This window comes from Mchenga conophoros, linkage group LG6, assembly GCF_057382185.1.
Source record: "Mchenga conophoros isolate Kocher_MC1m ecotype Shallow Benthic linkage group LG6, M_conophoros_male_GT1.1, whole genome shotgun sequence".
In the NCBI taxonomy this organism is placed as follows: domain Eukaryota; kingdom Metazoa; phylum Chordata; class Actinopteri; order Cichliformes; family Cichlidae; genus Mchenga; species Mchenga conophoros.
In genome coordinates, this window is record NC_140531.1 from 5382936 (window position 1) to 5406108 (window position 23173).

General features: G+C 41.5%; 1 protein-coding gene across 2 annotated transcripts in view; it reads right to left on the minus strand.

Annotated features, from left to right (window-relative positions):
- LOC146571942 (heterogeneous nuclear ribonucleoprotein L-like) overlaps window positions 1-23173 on the minus strand; it is a 45786-nt gene extending 22613 nt beyond the window's left edge. For both annotated transcript variants that reach the window (XM_085275953.1, XM_085275952.1), the window contains exon 1: window positions 22548-23173. In XM_085275953.1, the coding sequence (XP_085132079.1) occupies window positions 22548-22721 (174 nt within the window). In that variant the 5' untranslated portion in view covers window positions 22722-23173. The remainder of the gene's footprint in view (window positions 1-22547) is intronic.

Here is a 23173-nt window from a genome sequence, read left to right on the forward strand (position 1 = left end):
GAACTAAATCAGATAAAAAGTCTGAGAAATCAGACAGAAACTCTGTGTAAGGCCCAGGTGGACGATAGATGATAACAAGTAAGACTGGTTTCTGAGTTTTACAACTGGGGTGGATAGGGATGGGTATCGAAAACCGGTTCTTGTTGAGAACCGGTTCCCACTGTTTCAATTCCTTGGAATCGTTTGCCACTTTTAAAAACGATTCCCTTATCGATTCCAGTCGCCCCGAATGACGTCATCACGTTGAGTAGCGTCTTTTACCCAGTAGGAAACACGGCGCCTGAGCGGCACAAACGCTCAAAAGTTTGGTTACACTTTATGAGAAAGGATGACAACAGGGCAACGTTCAATACTTGCAAAGTAGAGATTTCATCAAAGGGAGGAAACACTACGAATATGCAAAAGCATTTGCTCAAAAAACACGCGATTGCTTTCAACGAATGTCGTGTTTTTGATCCGCTCCGGACTAGCGAAGCTCAACCCAGCAGCAGCGGTAGCATTTCCACGTCCTCTCCCGTTAATACTGCAGGTAACTAATCAATTAGCATTGCATATTATGTTAGCGCGATTTACCTTATTACAAAACCTGCTATTACTGTGCATCTAGATAACCATGATGAGAGAGACAGAGTCTGGCTCAGATGCTGGCAGTTCTCGCTGCAGTCTACCGGTAGCGTCTCCTTTCAGGCCAGGATAGACGAATGTCACCCAGCAGTGTCTAAGTTTGTGGTCAAAGGCTTGCACCCATTTGCCACAGCAGATGCCCCCGATTTCACTTTGGTAAGTGAATGTGTTTAATTGTAGGCAGGACATTACTGGATATTCTTGTGTAATTGCTACAGAATAATTTATGTTAAACTTTGTTATTGCTACAGAAGAATATTTATTTTATTATTTTACATATACATTTTTTTTTCCTGGGGACCCTGTGACACCCCATTGAAGAGCCGTAGGCTGTGGATCTCTTAAGATCTCACTGTTGGGTTTGTAAGGCCATGTTACTTCTAAATTTCTATCTTGTTCAAAGAGAAGATATAAAACACAGTTCTAAGCTAATCGACTTTAGTGTTCTCCTTTTTTAAAAAAAAAAGAATCGATAAGAGAATCGATAAGGAATCGAATCGTTAAACAGAATCGAAAATGGAATCGGAATCGTTAAAATCTTATCAATACCCATCCCTAGGGGTGGACAAGGCTAAGTATCAGGCTTTCAAATAAATTAAAAGTCTGTCTGGGTCTTTGGTTGATTAATAGGCTGGTGTGAAAAATTGCTGCCACACCGCCCCCTCGGCCTGTGCTTCGAGATTTCTGGTAGTTAGAATGACTCGGGGGTGTGGGTTCATTTAAACTAACATAATCATCCGGCTGCAACCAGGTTTCTGTAAGGCAGAGTAAATCGATTTGTTGATCAATTATTAAGTCGTGTACTAACAGAGACTTGGAGGAGAGAGACCTAATATTTAATAATCCACATTTCACTGTTTTACTCTTTGGTTCTGATGTGGATATTGTATTGTTCTTTCTTTGTGATTGTTTATGTTTAAGTTGTTTATTGCTGGTTTTTAGTTTGTTTTTTGTCTGTTTGGGAGCTGACACAGTCTCTATGGAGATGGGTTTTTGGGGGGGTAGCAGGAGGAGAGAAGCTGCAGAGAGGCGTGTAAGACTGCGACTCTGCTTCCTGGTCCCAACTCTGGATAGTCATATTTTGGGGGGTTTAATAAATTTGTCCATATTTTTAGAAATGAGAGCTGCTCCATCCAAATTGGGATGGATGCCGTCTCTCCTAACAAGACCAGGTTTCCTCCAGAAGGTTTGCCAATTATCTATGAAGCCCACATCGTTTCTGGGACACCACTCAGACAGCCAGCAATTTAAGGAGAACATGTGGCTAAACATGTCACTCCTGGTCTGATTGGGGAGGGGACCAGAAAAAACTACAGAGTCTGACATTGTTTTGGCAAAGTTACACACAATTCAATATTGATTTTAGTGACCTCCGATTGGCGTAACCGGGTGTCATTGATGCCGACGTGAATTATGAGTTTACTGAATTTACGTTTACCCTTAGCCAGCAGTTTTAAATTTCCATCAATGTCGCCTGCTCTGGCCCCTGGAAGACAATTGAATATGGTTGCCAGTGTCTCTAGCTTCACATGTCTGAGAACAGAATCACCAATTACCAGAGTTTGAGCCCCGGCGGGTGTGTCGCCGAGTGGGGAAAAACGGTTAGACACATGCACAGGTTGGTGGTGTACCTGGGGCTTCTGTTTAGGGCTATGCTTCCTCCTCACGGTCACCCAGCCGCCCTCTTTCCACAGCTGCTTGGGGTCTGCCGGGGAACAGCTAGCGGAGCCTACGCTATCTTCGGCTGCACCAGCTACAGGGGCCTGGCTAGCTACGGGTGAATGAAGGGTGCGAAGTCAAGTCTCCAATTCAGTAATCCTGGTCTCCAGAGCTGCAAATATGCTACATTTGTTACAGATATCATTACTGCTAAAGGAGGCCGAGGAGTAACTAAACATCTGACACAATGAGCAAGAAAGTGCAGGAGGGACAGGTGAAGTAGCCATGGTGCTAACGAGTCGGCTACGAGCTAAGCTAAGCTAGCAAAACAGTACAGAGACAGTGAGTGAATACTTTGGCTATAAATTAGGTAGTGAGTACACAGAAATTGGAAGAAGGCGGCTGTCATTCCTATCCTAAAGACAGGCGACAACCGAGAATGTAAAAACTACCGGGGCATCAGCTTACTGTCCATCATCGGCAAGGTCCTTATGAAAATAATTCAATCACGCCTTCAAAAGCACCGTGAGATGACCAGCCGGGAAGAACAGGCCGGGTTCCGACCCGGACGAGGCTGCAGCGACCAGATCTTCACCCTACGTCGACTCATGGAGGAACGAACCTACGATGGCTCGACCAGCCAGGTACGTATTCATGACCAAGTGTCCGAAGAATTCCCCATCATGACAGGGGTCCGGCAGGGCGATGTGGTGTCACCGCTGTTGTTCAACTTCGTCATCGATGCGATAATGCGCAAAGCATTTGAGGGCCGCCGCGGAGTCCAAGCCTCGACCGATCGATTTATCACCGATCTAATGTTCGCTGATGATAGCGCCATTTTTGCCGAAGACGACACCGAGGCAACTCACATCCTCTATGACATCGCCCGGCACTCCAAACTGTACGGCCTCAAGGTTAACGCCGAGAAGACCAAAGTCCTGACCACCGACGGCTCACCAACGATCGTCCACCTTGATGGTGTGCAGATCAAACAAGTCCAACAATTTCAATATCTGGGGTCCCTCGTCGAGGAGAAGAAAGTGGCATCATCAGCGGAGATACGCTCCAGAATTGGGCAGGCGGCGGCAGCATTCGCCTCCCTGCGCTGGTGCGTCTGGAAGAAGAACAACTTCTCATTGGCGACAAAGATCCGCCTTTACCGAACCCTGATCCTGCCCATTCTACTTTACAGCGCAGAGACGTGGACAATGCTCAAACACGACCTGAGCAAGCTCGAAGTTTTCCAAATGCGTTTCCTTAGATGCATTCTCGGCGTGGCATGGCCCTGTATTCAACAAGAGGATGAGACAGCTGTACATTATTAAAACTGTCTCTTGGATGGAGAGATGCCCCCAAATCACAAACTGGGAAGTACATCTGTGGGATTGCTTTGTGTTTAAACCTGTACAAGTACAAGACTAAGTGTAAGCATATGTGTACAATGGGATAGCAAGAATGTCTGAGGTGGAAGAATTTGCCATACATGGAGAATAAAATGGCAAGAAAAATAATAACAAGAAAGCCAAGACTGAAGAAAAAGTCCAAATGACAGAGCTTAAAATGTACAAGTGCCAAACACAGACTACTGCAGAACAAGTGAGAGGCCAGGGAAGGAGGATAAGGTTAGACAGAGACAGAGCTGTTTTCAGTGGAAAGCCACATGTCACTGGGCTAAGGATTGTCCTGAAAAGTAGGAAACTGAGGCTGCTTACTCGTGTGAGAAGGGGAGGGGTGATAAGACACTGCAACAAAAGGTAAAAAAGTAAAACAAGAGACACAGATGCAATAAAAACAAGACAGACATTTGCGCAATGAAACCCAGATTAATGACACACACAATTATTGTGTGCAATGAAGATGAAATGAAGACCAGCTTACACTTATAAACATGGCCATATCTCAGGTTGCGGCTAAAAAATGCCTGACAGACACACCTGTTATCAAAAGCTAAGCCTACTACTTATAAAAACTTGATACAATTTCTGCTCTGGGGTGCAGGAGAACAGGTTGACTTTTGGAAATATGTGATGCTATAGAATCAGTGATCAGACAAGCAGACTGGAATCAAAAACCAAAACTTTTTATTAAAACTGTAGGAACGGAAGATATTCCAGTGACTAAACAATATACAAAAGATTTACAATGCAAAGAAATTGAATGTGGATCTTTTAAACAAACATTCCTGTTGTCGCCATATTGTCCAGTCAACTTGTTGGGTTGAGAGTCTATGTGTTAACTTCAATTTACAACACAATTGTCAGTGTGTCAGGGAAAGATGACTTGATAATAACACAGTGAGCAAAATGTTGCAGATGGTTAAATATCATGCTGATCTGCTGCTGTAAGCGTATGAGTAGAGACTCCAACAGATTGCTGTGTTTCCTGTTTGTGATGAACTGGTGAGGCTTGTACAACAACACACACACATTCATCAGACTACACAGTAACAAGCTGACCTCATGTAACACCACGTGTGTTTAAGGGGGGTTGATGAACAGTTTTTTTAAATATATTTTTTTAATATTTTATTTTTGGCTTTTTTTGCACAGAGCAGTGAACATTAAAGCAGAGGGAGAGAGAGAAAGGGGAAGACATGCGACAAAGCCCTGCAGCATATCGTTCATCCCAGTGAGCTAAACCGGTACCCGGGTTAATGAACAGTTTGAGAAAGTACAGAGAGAAACAGGAAACTGAGAGAGTACAAACAGGAAGTGTATACTGGAAAATACATAAGTGTAATTCTCACTGATGAACAAAACTATTTTTACAGAACAAAAACTGAACAAGATGATTGTCAAGATATGTTGCCACGGTTAAAACCAGTACAACAGTACAAACAATGGGAAGAAACTGACATTCCAGGGGTAAAGCACTGTAATGGGGTGTTTGGGAAGCATCTAACAGCATATGATTGTGTTGTAAGAACTGTTCACCTGCTGAAAAAAAGTTCTCTGTATACCCAGTTGGAGCTATGCCAGTTGGCCCCTGACTCTCCAGAATTGTGTGATATTGCGTAGCACTTATGGGCAAATAGTAAATATGATATGGGGGGAAATGAAAGGCGCTCTTTCATTGGTGGTGACTGGTAAGTCTGAGTTAAGACCATGTAAGCATCACTAGAAGCAGTTAATGCCATGGACTGTGTGTGAGGCAGGCAGGATTGGACCCAAAAAGCAGACTTGGCAGGCAGGACTTAACACAAAAACAGAGCTTTATTGCTGGAATGTTGAAGCAACAAAACTGAACTGGAGAATACAGGAAACTAAACCAACACAGCTGGGTATGAGGAAGATCGCGACCCAGGACAGAGGGAGACGCAGACATAAATACACATGAGGGAACAAACCACAGGAGGGAACACAGCTGAACATGAACTAATGAGAGTGAGGAAACAAAACTGAAATGCACTGAACATGGAACGCAAGACTGTCACAATAAAACAAGAAACAAAGAGACGCAGACTGACATGAGCTTGACAATAGAGCATGGATGTGTGGCCCAGGCCCATAGAAAACAGGTCTGGCCCAGAACTGGCACCAAGCTGGCACTTCTGACTGACTGGTGTCAGAAGTTGCAAGGTCTGGCAATGATGGCACTATTTATGTTCCTATTTTAGTTAGAAGACCCAAATCCCATGTTGCAATACTATACTGCTATGGTAGCCAATGTTTCAAATGCAGGTTTGACAGGTTTGTGAGTGTACACTTTATCCAAAACCTAGTAACAGTTTAGTCATCTTTGCCAGTGGGTGGCAATAGCTGAGGCGGTAGAGCAGGTCACCTACTGATCAGAAGGTTAGTGGTTTGATCCCTGGTTCCTCCAGTTTGCATGTCAAGAGTGTGAATGTGTATCAATGTAGTTAGGAAGCACTCAGTTAAAAGAAAGTGTGTGATTGGGTGAGTGTGGTATGTTGTATAGAGCACTTTGAGTAATCCGGGAAACTCGAAAAGCACTATAATCAGTCCATTCACTGTCTGAACAGAGTTTTGTCATGTTACTTTTGCACTGTTTTGCATGTTCTGGCACATGTTGTTATTACATGCCTTGATTAAGGTACACATTAGGCTGACATCTGGGGCCAGAGCTGAAACTGTTCTGGGCCAGCACAGGGCCTGCAGTGTGTCTACAACTGGCCCGTGGCTCCACACCACTTACAGATGGCCCACATACCGCAAAGAATGACGGCCCTTTGGTGGCCCAGATCAGGTTTGCCAGAGGTAATCCACACATGGACCAGCACAGGACCACCAGTGTGTATACAACTGGCTTTGTGCTGGCCCATGTGTGGGCCACCTCTGGCAAACCAGGTCTGTCCACCAAAGGGCCGCCATTCTTTGCGGTATGTGGGCCATGTGTAAGCACATTGTGTGGGCAAGATCCGGGCCATACCAATTTTGCTATGTGGGTATGTGCTGATTCCACTCAGGTGTGCCAACCTCCCCCATAGCCCCGCCACAGTCACCTATCTGAGACATATGATCACGTCCAACAGTAAGTCACTGTCTCTGAAAAGGATTACTGGGAATCAATCCATTCCAAAACCTCAAAAACTGACAAATCATTCATTGTGGACCACCCTACCACATTCTGTATCTCTGATCCTTCTGCAAAAAACAACTAACTTGACATTTCCAGTAGCACAGTCTGGTATTAGCTACTTAAAAGATGCACTGTGCTACACCATGCTGGGTTTAACACAGTAGGTGTTTTAACCTTGACATTTGACACTACTCCCCACAGAAGCAGATGGTAAACCACATGATTGCATAGTAGCTATATCTGAAATCCATTCGCCTAGATCTACAGGACACACCACTGGCTAATTCTGATCAGGTGGTCATTGTGTATGGTTTGACATCATGCAACCCAATCACTGGTAAAAATCGAGTAGGATGAGTGTGCGTTGATGGGAAAACAACTAACTGTAAGCTGTGTTTAATGCCATGATGCACCTCATTATCAGACTGATGCTTACATGACACATGAGGATTTAAACTCCTGACTGCTTAATAGACACAGATTGTCCACACAATCTGTGTTTTTTTTGTTTTTGTTTAACGCTTGTGCAAAGACTGTCCATGCAATACTTATCCCTTTGCAAAAGTTTTAACTTTCTTTTAATAAAACAGTTTTGATGCTCAGTTTTTTTTCCACAACAGAACACAAACACATACACATGCGCATAAAAAAACCAAAAACAACAAAGGAGTCAGGACAGGAAGCCAGATAGTGGTCTTAAACCACGAGAAAAACAGACAAAAAGAGCGTTCCTATACCCCTACCCCCACCCCATGTTAAAACTTATCATTTAATCTTCTCTGTGCAGCCGTTAGTCCATAGCAAACCAAGATGCAGTAAGAAGCAGCAGAAATCACGTTTGTCACATTGCAGGAGTGTGGCATGTAGCCAGAAAAGATAAGACAAAATGAATGCATTATTTTCTTCTGTATATCACAGCAGTGTGATATGAATCAAGATATCTAAAATTATCACAAGATTCAAGGTCAATAAGTGAAAACAAAACAAAGATACTGCTAAAGTTCGTAAGTGGTCCTGTTGCTCATACTGCTAATAGAAGAAAAATAAATGTTTTGCAGTTTAGCTTATATGAAATTGGAAGTGCATTCTTGTCATGTTTCACACAATATATATATTGTTAGCTTGGCCGTCAAAGAGAAATTTGCCTTTTAAATTTCCCAAATAGTTTTAATTTGATTAACACAGCACAAAACATACATATACTGATAGCAATGTAATCGAAACAAGCTCCACCTCAACGGATTATTTCAGAAGGGTATTTTAGATTTGTCAGAAGAAGTCTTAGCACAGTTGAGTGCAGTTGCAACCCCCCCCCCCCCCCCCCCCAAAAAAAAAAAAACAAAAAACAAAAAACCTGATGCCTACTGTCGGAAAATCTCTCAGTACAGCTTTCTGTCTCAGGAAGAGGTTGAGCAAGCATCACACTTTTTGCAACCTGACCTTTTTTATACTGCAGGTTGAGGCGGTAAGTTTACTGTGCAGGAAACGCACTCAAGGTCTGACTGGCCGCAAGCTGTTTTTAAGTCTCTGAGGGGATGACGTCTAGAAGGTATGATAACAGCATCAGTGCAGCACTTTGCATGCATGGACATGCAGATCTGCTGACATAAAGTCCTTTTCATGTCAGACATGCTACAGCAACAACCTCTCTTGGTCGCCCACATAACACATCATATATATAAAATCATTCACATATTTCCAACATGATTAGGACATGATTAATCTTCTGAAGACTATTCAAAATGGAATTTCAGACAAATTTATTGCTAACCTATTGGTTTATTTTGCTGAATTCATACTGCATTAGAACTTTCTGACAAGAATTCAGCTACTTTCAGTGTTAAAGCATTTACCTTTAAACTGTAGTGCTTCACTAAAAAGACCAGTAGATTTTACTGTTAACTTTGATTGCTGATCAGTTTTACTTGTTGAACATCTTGATGCTTGCTCAATCATCCAAGTAAGCACATCCCAGAAAGTTGATTCTGTACTTCTGGACAAAGTGAAAATACTACGTCCAGATGAATAGAATCAACTTCTGTGATATCTGTTGATTCATTTTTAAAACTTTTTAAGCTATGCTCATTTTGCCTAACAAACAAAACCCAGGATAACAATATAAAAGTCTCTAATTAGCTCTTTATCATCTACTTGAGGAAAAGGTTTGTCATCACTGATACGGAAGTAGGCACAATGTGTGAAATCCTCACAGCTCATTAGCCTTCAGCCCCTGACATCAAAAACAGTTGATGTCAGAAATATTTAAGACTGTGGTCTCAAAATGATGAGTATATGCTCCACTACACCTACAAAGGAATCCGTTGCTCTAGCAACATTGAACAAGAGGCAGGTGGTTGAATTATGGATGGTGTTGGTGAAGTAGGAGAGGTGTTACCAATGTACTCACAAGCTTTACTTTGTGCTGGTAAGAGCACTGGAATGTGGTTACCATGGTGACATTATAGTTAAGATAGTGACAACATAAAGCTGATGACTTCCCTAATGCCGTGGAAACCATACATTTGTTTTTTTGGTGAGTGCATGTGTCTTTATCTAGTGTACGAGAGAGAGAGTGTGAGAGAGAGTCTGAGGCTGAACAGTGAGTGACATGTTGCTTTCCTGCAACAGACTGCTGCATCATTACAGTTCTATGTGACATTGTGCTTGACGTCTCTTAAGCCTCCCCCACCTTTGAGTCCCTCTTCATCACCTCTTCTCTCTTCATTTTCCTCATTTCCTGTTCTTATTCTTCCTTTATATGATAAAGTATATAAAATATATTATCTTGGTCAGTGTTTAACAAAGCTAAAAAGGTCACGGTGATAGATCATTTATATTTGCCATCACACAATCAAGTACAACCTGGATTTACCACAGGAAAGATTTTTGAATATTTTATTATATATTGTTTTCATTTTATCCAATGATGTATCGTTTTAACCACAAAAAAAGAGTTTAAAGTGGATTATTTTTCTCAAAATCAACATTAGATCATATGTTAAAAAAATGCTCTTGCTCTTAGATCTGGTAGCATTCAGGATATGACTTGAACATCGTCACCAGCACAATAATATCAAGCTTCCTGTACATGTGTTTAATTGCTAGATATATAAAGCTGTAACTCTCTGAAGTGTGGTTTAAAGTTTGAACTTTGCTCCAAATACTTGTCACATCTCCATAATAACTTTTTTAACCCAGAAAAATATGAGATTAAAAGTCTTGTTTGCAAAAGTCTCCTGGCCAAGACAGATATCAGCTGAATCAGCAACATGCGACAAAGAGTGAAAATCCATAATTACTACCACATTTTTAACTAATGCATAATCATGGGAAAGAAATGTAAGAGTGTTCATCTATAAAATGCTGAAATAGGAAGCAAGCAACATTTGCAGTGTCTATATAAGGAGTGCCCGTTTACCGCTTTTGTTACAGCGGATACTTCTCTGTAGTCTTTAATAATATGTTGCTGAAGTGTGGTTTCTATTAGAGTACTCCAAATAGCATACCTAGGTGCACAGCCGTCACGCTACACCAGGCAGGAAAACTAAGTACTTTGCTCCAGATAAATAAAAAAGTAGGATCTGACAAAGTAAGAAAAAGGACTATAATATACACATGGAAGGATAATTCAGAAACAGATCAGAGGTGACGGCAGAACAAAGGGGGAAGCAATTAACAACAGCTGAAAATGCTATATGGATGTAGCACTATTACATTGCTCATTGGTTTTGGACTCAACTGGCATTTTGAATATTAATGTTTTGTCTATCATGTTGTTTTTGGATCCAGAATTTATCTTATATGGATGAAAGAAAGGCATCCTAATTTTGCAGCTAATGCTAGTTACCTAGAAAGATACATTCATAAACTGTCACAGACCCGGCTCTGGAGGACTCAGGGGTCCATGAGCAGTGGTTATTATTATTGTTATTATTATTATTATGACTATTATTTGGGGTCTGTGTCGTCTACTGTTTTGTCCACGTTTGTATGTAGAGTGCGTGTGTCTGCTTCTCTCTCTCTCTCCCCCCGTCCTCGGGGCTGTTGACGGAAGCGCGCGTCGTGGGAGAGGCGTGTCCGGGCGACTGTCGTCATCGGGAGTCCCTCTTTGCTCTTGCAGCTGATTACCTGACCAGCTGGTGGTAATCATCCCTCCCGGCTAGGAAGAGGTATTTAACCTGGACTCGTGGCGACAGTCGACGTGGGATTATTACTCTTGACCGGTATAGTCCGTGCTAGGCGTGTGGTCTTGATAGTCGGCTAGCGTGTGTGGCTAATTGTGGTTTTCCCTTCTTCCTCCAGGAAAGTCGAGTGAAGAAGCGAGTTGGGGAGCACACAAACTAAGGGAGCTACAGCACGGGACGCACTGGGAGCAAGGGATGAGCACCATTGGCAAATTACATCTCTGAGTTAATTGTTGGACTTACCTGTCTATTCACTGTAAATAAAGTGCACTGTGGCATCGCAGAGTCCTGCATTTTGGGTCCTACTTTCCTCATCCCCGTGGTCTGCCAGCCAGACCGTGACATAAACTGTATTAGTACAACATGGAAACACAAATATCAACTCATCCTTGAATCTTGAACCTTGAACCATCAGTGAAAAATAATGGATAACAAAACACTAGAATTGCCTTCATTAAAACTGAAGCATAAACGTCTTGGATCATCTGTATTACAAAGAAAATCCACAACCATAAACTATAAAAAAAATGCTCCAAAATATGGCGACAACAGGCACACAGTGATGAGGTCTAGCAAATTTCATTCAAAACATCTGTCAACCAAACCCCTAGCTCAATTATCCAGGAGGATGACTTAGAAAAAAATCAGCCCACTTGGAGTTGTTATGAGGGTCAAGCTACCGCTATATATTGTGTCACAGGCCAGGTGGAAGAAAAGCAAAGCCAAGAGAACTAAAGGTCAATTCAAGCTGTTCTACCATGGTGTAGATATAAAGAAAAATGGCGAAGGGATAATCTTGAAGAAAGAGTATGTGAATTCCATTGTGGAGGTAAAGAGTGTCAGACAGGATGATGAGTTTGAAGCTGGAAATTAAAAGTGTGATGGTAATTCTTCTCCACAAAACAACTGGATTAAGAAACAAACCAAAGGAAAAGATTCTGGAGTGAGTAGGATGGAGTGGTAGAGAGTGTCCTCAGGGGGGAGAGACTGGTGATTGGAGACTTTAATGGACAGGTAGGTGAAAATGAGATGATAAGGAGGTGTTGGGTACACCTGATGCTGTTAAGAAGAAGAAATAAGTGAAGACAGAGCCAAGGACTAAGTAGCAAAAGTTGAAGAAGGAAGAATGTTGCACATACTTCAGTTAGACTCTGGGTGGTAGGAAACAGCTACCAAATCAGTTACCATATCTCACAAACAGCTTCTTCCCTTGGGCCATTGTCAACAAAAACTATCCCCCCATATCCCACCTTACCCCAGGCCACTCATCTCACCAATCGGAGCCATGCTATGAATAACCCCGCTCACAAATTGACTTTATTCAGATTGTCTTCTCTTTGCACTACTTCCAAGCATGTTGCACCTTGTTCTCCAATGTGTGCCTTTCTCTTATTTTTGTATATATTTCTCATTTTGTATGTATACCTCTTGATTGTATATATTTCTCCTGTTTCCTATTTATTCCTGCTGTCTTTCAACACAGTTGGTGTGGAGCACCCACAATGTTACAGTACATGATCAATGACAATAGCTATTCAATTCAATTCAGATAAATTCAATTCAATTTTATTTATACAGCACCAAATCACAACAACAGTCACCTCAAGGTGCTTTATATTGTAAGGTAGTCCCTACAATAATACATAAAGAGATAAACCAACAATCATATGACCCCCCTATGACCAAGCACTTTGGAGACAGTGGAAAGGAAAAAACAGGAGGAAACCTCCAGCAGAACCAGGCTCATGGAGGGGCGGCCATCTGCCATGACCGGTTGGAGTGAGAGAAGGAAGACAAGACAAAAGACATGCTGTGGAAGAGAGACAGAGATTAGAATCTAAAGACACCCTGGTGGTTTGGAAGAAGTAATTACTGAAGTTAACTTAGGAAGATCAACTGGAGAAAAAAAAGTGAAGAGCTAAAATTATTAACAAGATAATCGACCTCTGTGGGAGTAGTGTTCAGGTAGCTGCTCTGCTCTGTGTTGGTACAGGGTATTGAAGATGATAACAGTGGGTGGATTATATTCTTAGACTTAGTTACAGCACTTTCAGAAAGACGTCTACTGTGATGAAGTCTACTCTCCACTGCTGTGTAATCAATTATTGTAAATGTAAATGTTATCAGGAAATGATCAGACAGGAGAGGGTTAAATGTTCAGTTTCTATGCCGTATGTTAAAACAAGATCTAGAGTGTGATTAAAGTGGTGGGTGGGTTCTTTTATATTTTGAGAGAAGCCTAAGTCTAATAACGGATTAAATGCCATGTTGAGGTTGTCATTTTTAGCATCTAAATGGATGTTAAAATCACCCACAATAATTATTTTATCTGAGCTGGGAACTAAATCAGATAAAAAGTCTGAGAAATCAGACAGAAACTCTGTGTAAGGCCCAGGTGGATGATAGATGATAACAAGACTGGTTTCTGAGTTTTACAGCTAGGGCAAACAAGACTAAGGATCAGGCCCTGTGCTTCAAGGATGCTGGTAGTTAGAGTTATTCGGGGGTGTTGATTCATTTAAACTAAAGTAATCATCCTGCTGTAACCAGGTTTCTGTAAGGTAGAGTAAATCAATTTGTGGATCACTTATTAAGTCACAGTAGCATAACCACGACAGACCCGATGACCGCAGGTTCATGCTTTTGAGCATTTCACACATTTTATTCTTCTGGTTGCTGTTCACAAGCTCAGCTGCAGCTCAACAGCTGCAAACCACATACACCACAACAACAACCACACACTCAGGACCCAGTACTATTTATGCAGGGCAGCACGATGAGCCCATTGCAGTGTGTTGGCTTCTCCTGCAGCTGTGCCACAACCGTGCCCCCCACATTCATGTACTAACAGAGACTTGGAAGAGAGATACCTAATGTTTAATAATCCATATTCCACTGTTTTACTCTTTGATGCTGTTGAGGATACTCTATTTTTCTTTCTTTGCAATTTTTTATGTTTAAGTTGTTTTTTGTCAAAGGGGATGTGGTTTAGGGGGATAACGGGACAGAATTTGCAGAGAGACGACGAAGACTTCAACTTTGCCTCCTGATCCCAACTCTGGATAGCCACATTTTAGGGGGGGTTAATAAATTTGACTAGATTTCTAGAAATGAGAGCTGCTCCATCCAAAGTGGGATTGATGCCATCTCTTCTAACAAGACCAGGTTTCCTCCAGAAAGTTTCCCAATTATCTATTCTATTCATTTCTATTCTATTCTATTCTATTCTATTCTATTCTATTCTATTGTACTCTATTCTATTCTATACTAGTCTAGTCTATGAATCATAAGTACATACAGTTGTAGCGCAGAGGGAAACGGCCAAGAAGAGGTACTCAGGTACTCACCGAATAACTAGTCAAAGATTTTGAGTTGGTGATGTGCGTCAAGTTAGGATGATTAAGGACAAAATGGAAGTGTGCTAACAAGCCAATAATGTGCTGAGAAGACTAGGGGTGTGTTTGAGGAGCTGATGAACATAGAAAATGAATGCGAAAGAAGGACAGTTGGTAAATCAAGAAGAGTACAGGTGTAATAGGATAGTTAGTAATAGGAAGTGAGGGCAGCTATGAAGAAGATGGAGAGTGGACAGGCAGCTGGTACTTACGATATACCTGTGGAGAAATAGAGATCTCTAGGAGACAGGACAGTGGAATCTTTGACTAGACTGTTTAACACAATCTTGGAGAGTGAGGGGATATCTTAGGAACAGAGATGTGCGGCAGTACCAATTTTCAAAATCAAGGGTTACAACTACAGAGGGATAAAGCTGATGAGCCATATCATGAGTGGAGAGGTGACAACAACAAGCAGTATACCCTTATGCCAAGAAAAAGCACTACAAATGCAAAGTTTGCCTTGATTGTGCTGATGGAGAAATATAGAGGTGGTCAGAAGAAGTTAAGACGTGTATTTGAGCATATAGACAAAACATATGAAAGGGTTTCAAGAAAGGATCTGTGCTACTGCATGAGAAAATTATTTTTGATGACAGAGAAATACACTATATTTCCAAAAGTATTTTGGTATTCAGCCATCAAAATAATTTAATTCGGGTGTTCCAATCACTTCCATGGGCACAGGTGTATAAAATGAAACACCTATTCCACAGTCATCTGTTAGTGGTGTTGTAACAAAGTGGAAATGATTAAAAAATGACAACAACTCAGCCACAAAGTGGTAGGCCATATAAAGCTATCAATAGCTACAGACCTCCAAACTTCAAGTGACCTTCAGATTAGATCAAGAACAGTGTGCAGAGTGCTTCATGTAATAGGTCTTTTGCACTGATAAAACAAGGAAAGAATCTAGAATTAACATCTGACAAAACAAAATGCTGACATTGACAGGAAAGCACGTTCCTTGAAAAAACGGAAAATTCACAATACATGGACCACAAGCTGTAAAGTATTCATAAAATCAAAGGAACACTGGAACAAGCCAAAGTGTTGGTCATCAGAAACATTGAGGAGCTGGACAAATACTGATGTTCATCTTAAACTAGAGGTATGAATACACATGTGACGTGACACACAACACCCCATATGGCACAGTCTAAAAGATCTTCTTCTGCATCCAGCAACAAAAACAATATAATTCAATGGAATACTGTTTATGATAAACTGAAACTGAGAACATTTCAGTACACAGACTATAATGTTCTGGACTTGGAAAAGCATATAGGCCAGGAAATTATAATTAATAATATATATAATAAATACTTATCAATATACAATAGACACTAGAGTTCAAAGGTTCTCTGATGTCTGGAGAGATGTGCACCTTAATACACAGTCACCGCAAAAACACACTACAACCAGTGCAACACAGCAGGCAAATGAGCTGCCTTTCAATCCTTGCCTACAGATCATCAGAGGAGATTTTGGCTGTAAGATACACACCACAGAGAAGTCAGAAGCCATCAGAGAGCAGACTAATTAAAAAAACAAAACAAAAATAAAGTTGGTAGTAGTTGAAATGTGGACTAAAATTGTGTTTGTCATCAGGAAGAGGTCTATGACTTCATCCTTTACCTGTAAACCTATTAGGAAAAGTCAAAATTGTCTTTATATGCCCTCGCTACCTTGCTTGTCTTTTTATAAAGTGGAAGGAAGCTTCCAGTAGCAAACTCAAAATACAAAAACATGCAAAAGCAAATTTTGCCGAATGTACTGAAGAGTTAAAACATGTTCTGGATGTTTGATGAAAGGAAGGAGGGCCATAACAGGCACAGAAGTCTATTGCATTCATTTATGGTGACCAGGGCTCGCAAAATTTCAAAATCCCTGGTAGACCTTCGGGCAGGGACTCTTCAGTTTTTGGTAGCCCAAAATAAATTTAAGTAGCCCAAAAAAAAGAGCAATTTTTTGATTGATGTTTTGTTTCCTGCTTGGTTTCCTTTACAATATTATACATTAAAGTATAATATTGTAACGGAAACAAAACATTAATCAAAAAATTGTTGAAACACAAATATGGGCAGAAATCTGTACCATCAGAAACTGAATATGAATAAGTTAAATTTGAATTTGAATTGCTCAGATTGACTCTGAATTGTAACTTGAATAAATGTTTTTAAAAACTGAATATGAATTATCCTAATTTGAGGGTACAAGATGACAACTTTGGAATTCTACTAGAAACAGTCGATCATATTTGTTTGTCAAAGCTGAATCCAGGGCAAACTACGCTAAATTAGCGTTTTGAGCTAGCAGCTACAATAAGCATAAAAGTTACCGTACGGCTATCATTTGTTAACATGACGCTTGTTCTTATACCTGTGATACATTTATTACCAACCTGAGAGTTTATCCGCTGGTCATTCGACATGACGAATGACTTCTGAAATCTTAATTCAGCTCGAGACGCTGTAGATTCCTGTCAGTAACACTTTCGGTCCGCTAGTAAAACGTAGTTCTATTAATCTGCGCTCATTACTCTTGAACCGGAACCGGATGTAAGTCCCAAAAAGCTGAATTTTGGAACTGAAACTGAATGGTGAGAAGTGAATCTGAAATTATTCGAGAGCTAAATTTTTAAAGGATAAAATACGGTTTCAAAGCAAATTAATTCATTTTCAAAATATAAAATTCAATTTCAATTTAGTGATGATCATTTTCAGACCAATAAATTCAATTTCAAATTAGGATAATTCATATTCAGTTTTTAAAAGCATTTATTCAAGTTACAATTCAGATTCAATCTGAGCAATTCAAATTTAACTTATTCATATTCAGTTTCTGATGGTACAGATTTCTGCCCATACACAAATTACAACATTGAATAAAAATTACAATCATCAACTCAAATACTTGGTTCTAATTGAACAGAAATTTCTATGAACTTGTAAGAACTGTGTAGGACATGAATCAGTCTGTGTCAGATCCTGAATTTGAAATTTCCACTGAAGTCACGGGTAAGAGGCAAGTGGAACCAAGATCTAGGCCATTTGCTTTTTGAAGTTTGCAAAGACTGCTTTGAAATTTTGCCAGTGGTAGTTCACTCTTTGCAACATAGTACGCTGTTCTAAACAGATTTTTCAGGTTTATTTTTAGTATGTTATTTGCAATTGGTGTTTGTTCTGGGAAAGATATTGCAGACTGAGCAATAATGCATTTCTTGCATTTTTCATGGGTTCTAATGGGGGCCTTTCTTAAAATTACTGGTCCCAGTAACAAAGGCGCTTGTCGACTCAGAAATCGAGGGAGAACCAACAACACACCAGGCAGAACATTATGTTATTTACACGGGTGCACATAAGTGGTCCACATGTGCACATTCGCTGTCAAAATAAAAGACGCGCACCAGATAAGCCTACCACATAACTTTTCCGTTTTGTGGTAGGCTTTTCTTTTCCTGTCACTTCTTCACCAGGGTGAAGAAGATCTATGCCATTTGCTTTTTTGCAGGGTGAAGAAGTGGCTCAGCAGAACTAAAATATATATCCTGCTGCTTTTACACACACACACTCACATAACGCTCAGCGATTCTCTGCACGATCAACCTCTCACATGTTTAAGCTTGCTGCGGGAGATTTCACTTGTCATGTTTGCATAGTAAGCTAACGATTGATAAGACGATGTCAGAGGAAATTATCGTCACTCACCAATCAGTACTGTCACTCTCTATCCGGTCGTTAAGCGATGACGTGACAAATCCTAGTCTGCGTTTAATATGGCTTTTGTGTTTGTTAACATGTTTAATATTTTGTATTTTCTTCTATTTCTAGAGTCACAGCTACGACAGTGCGACTCTAGGAGCCTGTGGAAAGGACTGCGGACTATAACGGACTATAAACGACCAGCTTCTTCAATGATGAATGCCGATGCTTCACTGGCTGATGAGCTGAACACGTTTTATGCTCGCTTCGACGGCGCAGCAATTAAAACAACAAACGGCTGCGCGCGCTCGGAGTGCACCAGTGAAGAAAATGCATTCGTCATCACAGAGCATGCCGTGAGGAACACCTTCAGGAGGGTGAACACCAGGAAGGCAGCAGGACCAGATGCAATCCCTGGCCGGGTCCTTAGAGCCTGCGCTGATCAACTAGCACCGGTGTTCACGGAGATCTTCAACCTCTCCCTGGCCCAAGCTGTGGTTCCCACGTGCTTCAAACGGTCCATTATTGTCCCTGTTCCAAAGAAACAACAGCCCGCTTGCCACAATGACTACCGTCCAGTAGCACTGACTTCAATTGTGATGAAGTGTTTTGAAAGACTGATGAGAGATCACATCACTTCTTCACTTCCTCCCACCATCGACTCACTTCAGTTTGCTTACCGGACTAATCGTTCCACAGACGATGCCATATCTCACCTGCTCCACACATCCCTGAGTCACCTGGACACTGGCAGAGGGAATTATGTTAGGATGCTGTTCGTGGACTACAGTTCAGCATTCAACACAATAATTCCCTCTAAGCTTTTCACCAAGTTGACGGATCTAGGACTCAGCTCATCACTGTGTCAGTGGATCCTCAACTTCCTCACAGACAGACCCCAATCAGTGAGGGTAGGAAAACAAGTCTCCCCCTCCATCTCACTCAGCACTGGAGTGCCTCAGGGCTGTGTTTTAAGCCCCCTGCTGTACTCACTATACACTTATGACTGTGTAGCCACATCCGACACCACCTCCATTGTCAAGTTTGCTGACGACACTGCTGTTGTGGGCCTGATCTCCGACAACATCGAGACGGCCTACCTGGAGGAGATTAGGAACCTGGAGACCTGGTGCCAGGAGAATAACCTCCTCCTAAACGTCAGCAAGACTAAGGAGCTGATCGTGGACTTCACTACAAAGCAGGCGAGGAATTACAAACCCCTCATCATCAGTGGCACGCCAGTGGAGAGAGTGGACAGTTTCCGATACCTGGGTGTCCACATCACTCAGGACCTGTCATGGTCCTGTCACATCAACACCCTGGTTAAGAAAGCCCGTCAGCGTCTCTTCTTCCTCAGAAGACTTAGAGACTTCCATCTGCCACTGAAGGTGCTCAAGAACTTCTACTCCTGCACCATCGAGAGCGTCCTGACGTCAAACATCTGCACCTGGTTTGGGAACAGCACCAAGCAGGACAGACGAGATCTGCAAAGGGTGGTGCGCTCGGCAGAACGCATCATTCAATCAGAGCTCCCTGACCTGCTGTCCATCTACACCAAGCGGTGCAAGTCCAAAGCTAGGAAGATTATGATGGACCTCTCCCATCCCAACAATGGACTCTTCTCACTGTTGAGGTCTGGGAAGCGCTTCCGCTCCCTTAAGGCCAAAACAGAGAGAATGAGGAGGAGCTTCTTCCCCCAGGCTATTCGGGCCCTGAACCAGGTGTAGGACTGGACTCTCCCAAACACGTCACTATAAGACTGGACTCTCACACACGTCACCACACGCACCACCACACATTTCCTATAATCCTATAATTCCTATAATTTATAATCCTTATCTTTATAATCTCTTCTGCTATTTGCACATTCTTTACTGTAAATTCCTAAGTTAATTTGTAAATTTTTGTAGTAAATTGTAAATATTGTAAAACTTTTCTTCTGTCATTTAATGGTCGGGCATTGTACAGCTACAAGCATTTCACCCCCATGTCATACTGTGTATGGTTGTGTGTGTGTGACAAATAAAATTTGAATTTGAATTTGAATTTGAATTTGAATATTTAATCTCAAAAAGCTCCTAAAACAGTCAGTGATCACTGTTGACCTCCCTCGGCTTTTATTACCGCTAATCATTTATTTAAGCTCAGTTTTTAAAACCTTAGGATGTAACTACAGCCCAGCACATGCAGCAGTATATGAATGACTAACCTCGTATTGTTGATGGATTATCTCAGTTGTTCTCCTGGCTGAAGTTTGGTCCTTTTACAGCATCCTGCCATGCGATTACATTTGTTCCTGACCTGAACACTCACGTTAACTTTTATCGAGTGGAAAAAAAAAGTTAGCTTGTTTATATTATGCTAACATAGCTGTGTCGCTAGCGGTCACGTAGCACATCATTATATACCAGCTAGCCAAACTTCAGTAACCCTACAAACGTCACTGCTGTTTAGTTTTCTGTCTTCATTTATGCTGGAAGTGATAACAGAGCTGTACGTTTTAATTTGTTTCCAAAACCCCGCAGTCAGGACATGCTATATTGTATTTAGATAGAAGCTAGCGAGCTAACTTCCTGCTAACTTCTAACTCCGTTAAATGTCATAAATTCCGTTTTCATGGATGCCTGGGTGTTAAACTCAATTGTTACACCTGGTAGAGCAGAACGCTGATCATTTTATTAAAGATGAAAGACTTTAGACAGTTTTTCAACTCTCAGTAATGCCATAGTGATCGTTTGATATATGGACCTGCAGCGGAGTTTAGGCCCAGACACGGCAGACTTAACGACCGGATACATAGTTCGCGCGATTGCAAAGTGAAAGCAAAACACAAGCGCAAATTCAAACCCGATTTCAATATGTCACATATTGGCTCACTGATGCCAATGACATAATTACCCAGCTACATTTCCGAAAGAATGCAAAAGCACTGACATATGCTCCTGGCTGCATGCCAAATATCCTTGGGCAAGATACTAACCCCATGTTTGCCTACTGGTGGTGGTCAGAGGGCCTGATGGCGCCAGTGTCCGGCAGCCTCGCCTCTGTCAGTGCGCCCCAGGGTAGCTGTGGCTACAATGTAGCTTGCCATTGCCTGTGTGTGTGTGAATGGGTGAATGACTGAATGTAGTGTAAAGTGCTTTGGGGTCCTTAGGGACTGACTAAAGCGCTATACAAATGCAGGCCATTTACCATATATTTTACCTTCCTATGATAGTCCGACGGGCAGGGTAGAGATAGATTTTGGTAGCCCGACTGGAAAAATCGCTAGCCCCGGGACGTCGGGTTAGCGATTTTGCGAGCCCTGGTGACTATATGCTGCTTATATCATCTGAATATAAGTACTCAATTAATGTGTTTTTTTACGGTATGAAGCCACAGCTTTGAGGTAGAACTCAATAACGGTATTTTGCTTGAGGAAAATAATGATCTGTCCAGACTAAGTTTGATAAACTGCTAAACAAATGTGTGTAATAAAAAATAGTAATAGTTCTTAGAACGATATGGTCTTCTTAAAAACAACATAGCTTAATATATGAGCAGGGCCCAGAAAGGAACTGACAGAAACACCAGGCGGGCAAAACACCAGCTACTGGTAGATAAAGCAGTCCCTCAAGTGACTGCTGAAAAAGCCGCTAGGAAAGCCTGGGGAGGCCACTAGAGTGGTGGAATATGTACACTACAGTGCAGATTCTATATCCAGGCTGAAACAGCAAAGATCCATGAGTAAATCAGGAATACGGACACTACTCATCATGTATGTTATGATGCAGAGTACACTTGCTGACTGGATGCACGTCTACAAGTTAACATATAAAGATCTCCATGGAGCTCAAAGGAAGGAAGAATGCGAACAAAAAGTTTTAACATATCCATTCATCCATTCATTTTCTTGCACTTATTCAATTCAGTTAATTCAAAAAATGATTCATCTTTAAATAGTTTCTAACCACCAGTCTGGGACATGGTATGGCTGGTGTGCTCATCCTGTTAAAAGTTCTTCTCACTCTCCACATATGCTCATAGCGTACATCTGCGGGTTTTCTATAATATTGTTGGTTTTTAACCTTACAATACAAAGAGAGTGGACTGTTCTGAATTATAAAATCACAAATGAATTAAACTGAGTTAACACGAAGCTCCGGACTGGTTAACTTCCAACACATTTTTCTTAAGCACGTTAGTGATCGTCGTGACGATGAAAACGGGTTACTGCCACTTGTTCCAAAGTTACGCCGTTTATGTAAATAATGACTGATAATAATAAATGTAGAAACTCATTTATATTCCACTCTGACTTTGTACTCTTTCATTTCTCTTGCTGTCTATTTTAATCATTAACATAATTTTCAGACCCTTCCAGTTGTTTGTAAATCGTATGAAAAAATGTTAAATATTTACATTTTATTTAGATACAGAAGGATTAATATTGTGTGCCTCACCTTCCCTCCGCTCCTGCGGTTCTCAGTGCACCCGTTCCCCGCTGCCTCCTCAGCGGCAGAATCCTCCTCCTCCTTCCCGTCCTCTAGCTCTTTTACACCGGTCTCTTGTTCCGTCCGGAGCCGCTTGGCGACCTGGTAATATCCTTCTTTTCTGTCTTCGCTCTCTTCCATCATAGAAGAGAGGAGAAAGTCACAAATTTTCGGTAAAAAGGAAGAAGAGACGTTGCACCTGCTACTCTCGCTGTCTCTCGCTGTCTCTCAGGTCAGCTCCAAAGATCGCCAAAACAGGAAGACGTCTTACATTGCTCATTGCGTGTCATGGTTTGTGTTCTCTTGCAGGCACACTTATTTTCTTACAACACTGGGTGGCTTTTTGTTGTTCTTGTTGTTCTGTTTTTTGTTTTTGTTTTTGTTTTTTTATTGAAACAAATTAGACTTACCATTTTTGTAGACTCACCTTCACATACCCAAGAGGTAGTGATGGGAAGTCTGGGTCTTTTCTAAGATTCGTCTCTTTTGGCTTGCCTGCCTTAAACGCAGATTAAGCGGGTTTATATGTGTCCGTCTTTTCGGTTGCACAGATGGGGGAGAGCGGTTTTCACACGTGCAGTCCCCCAAGATCCTGC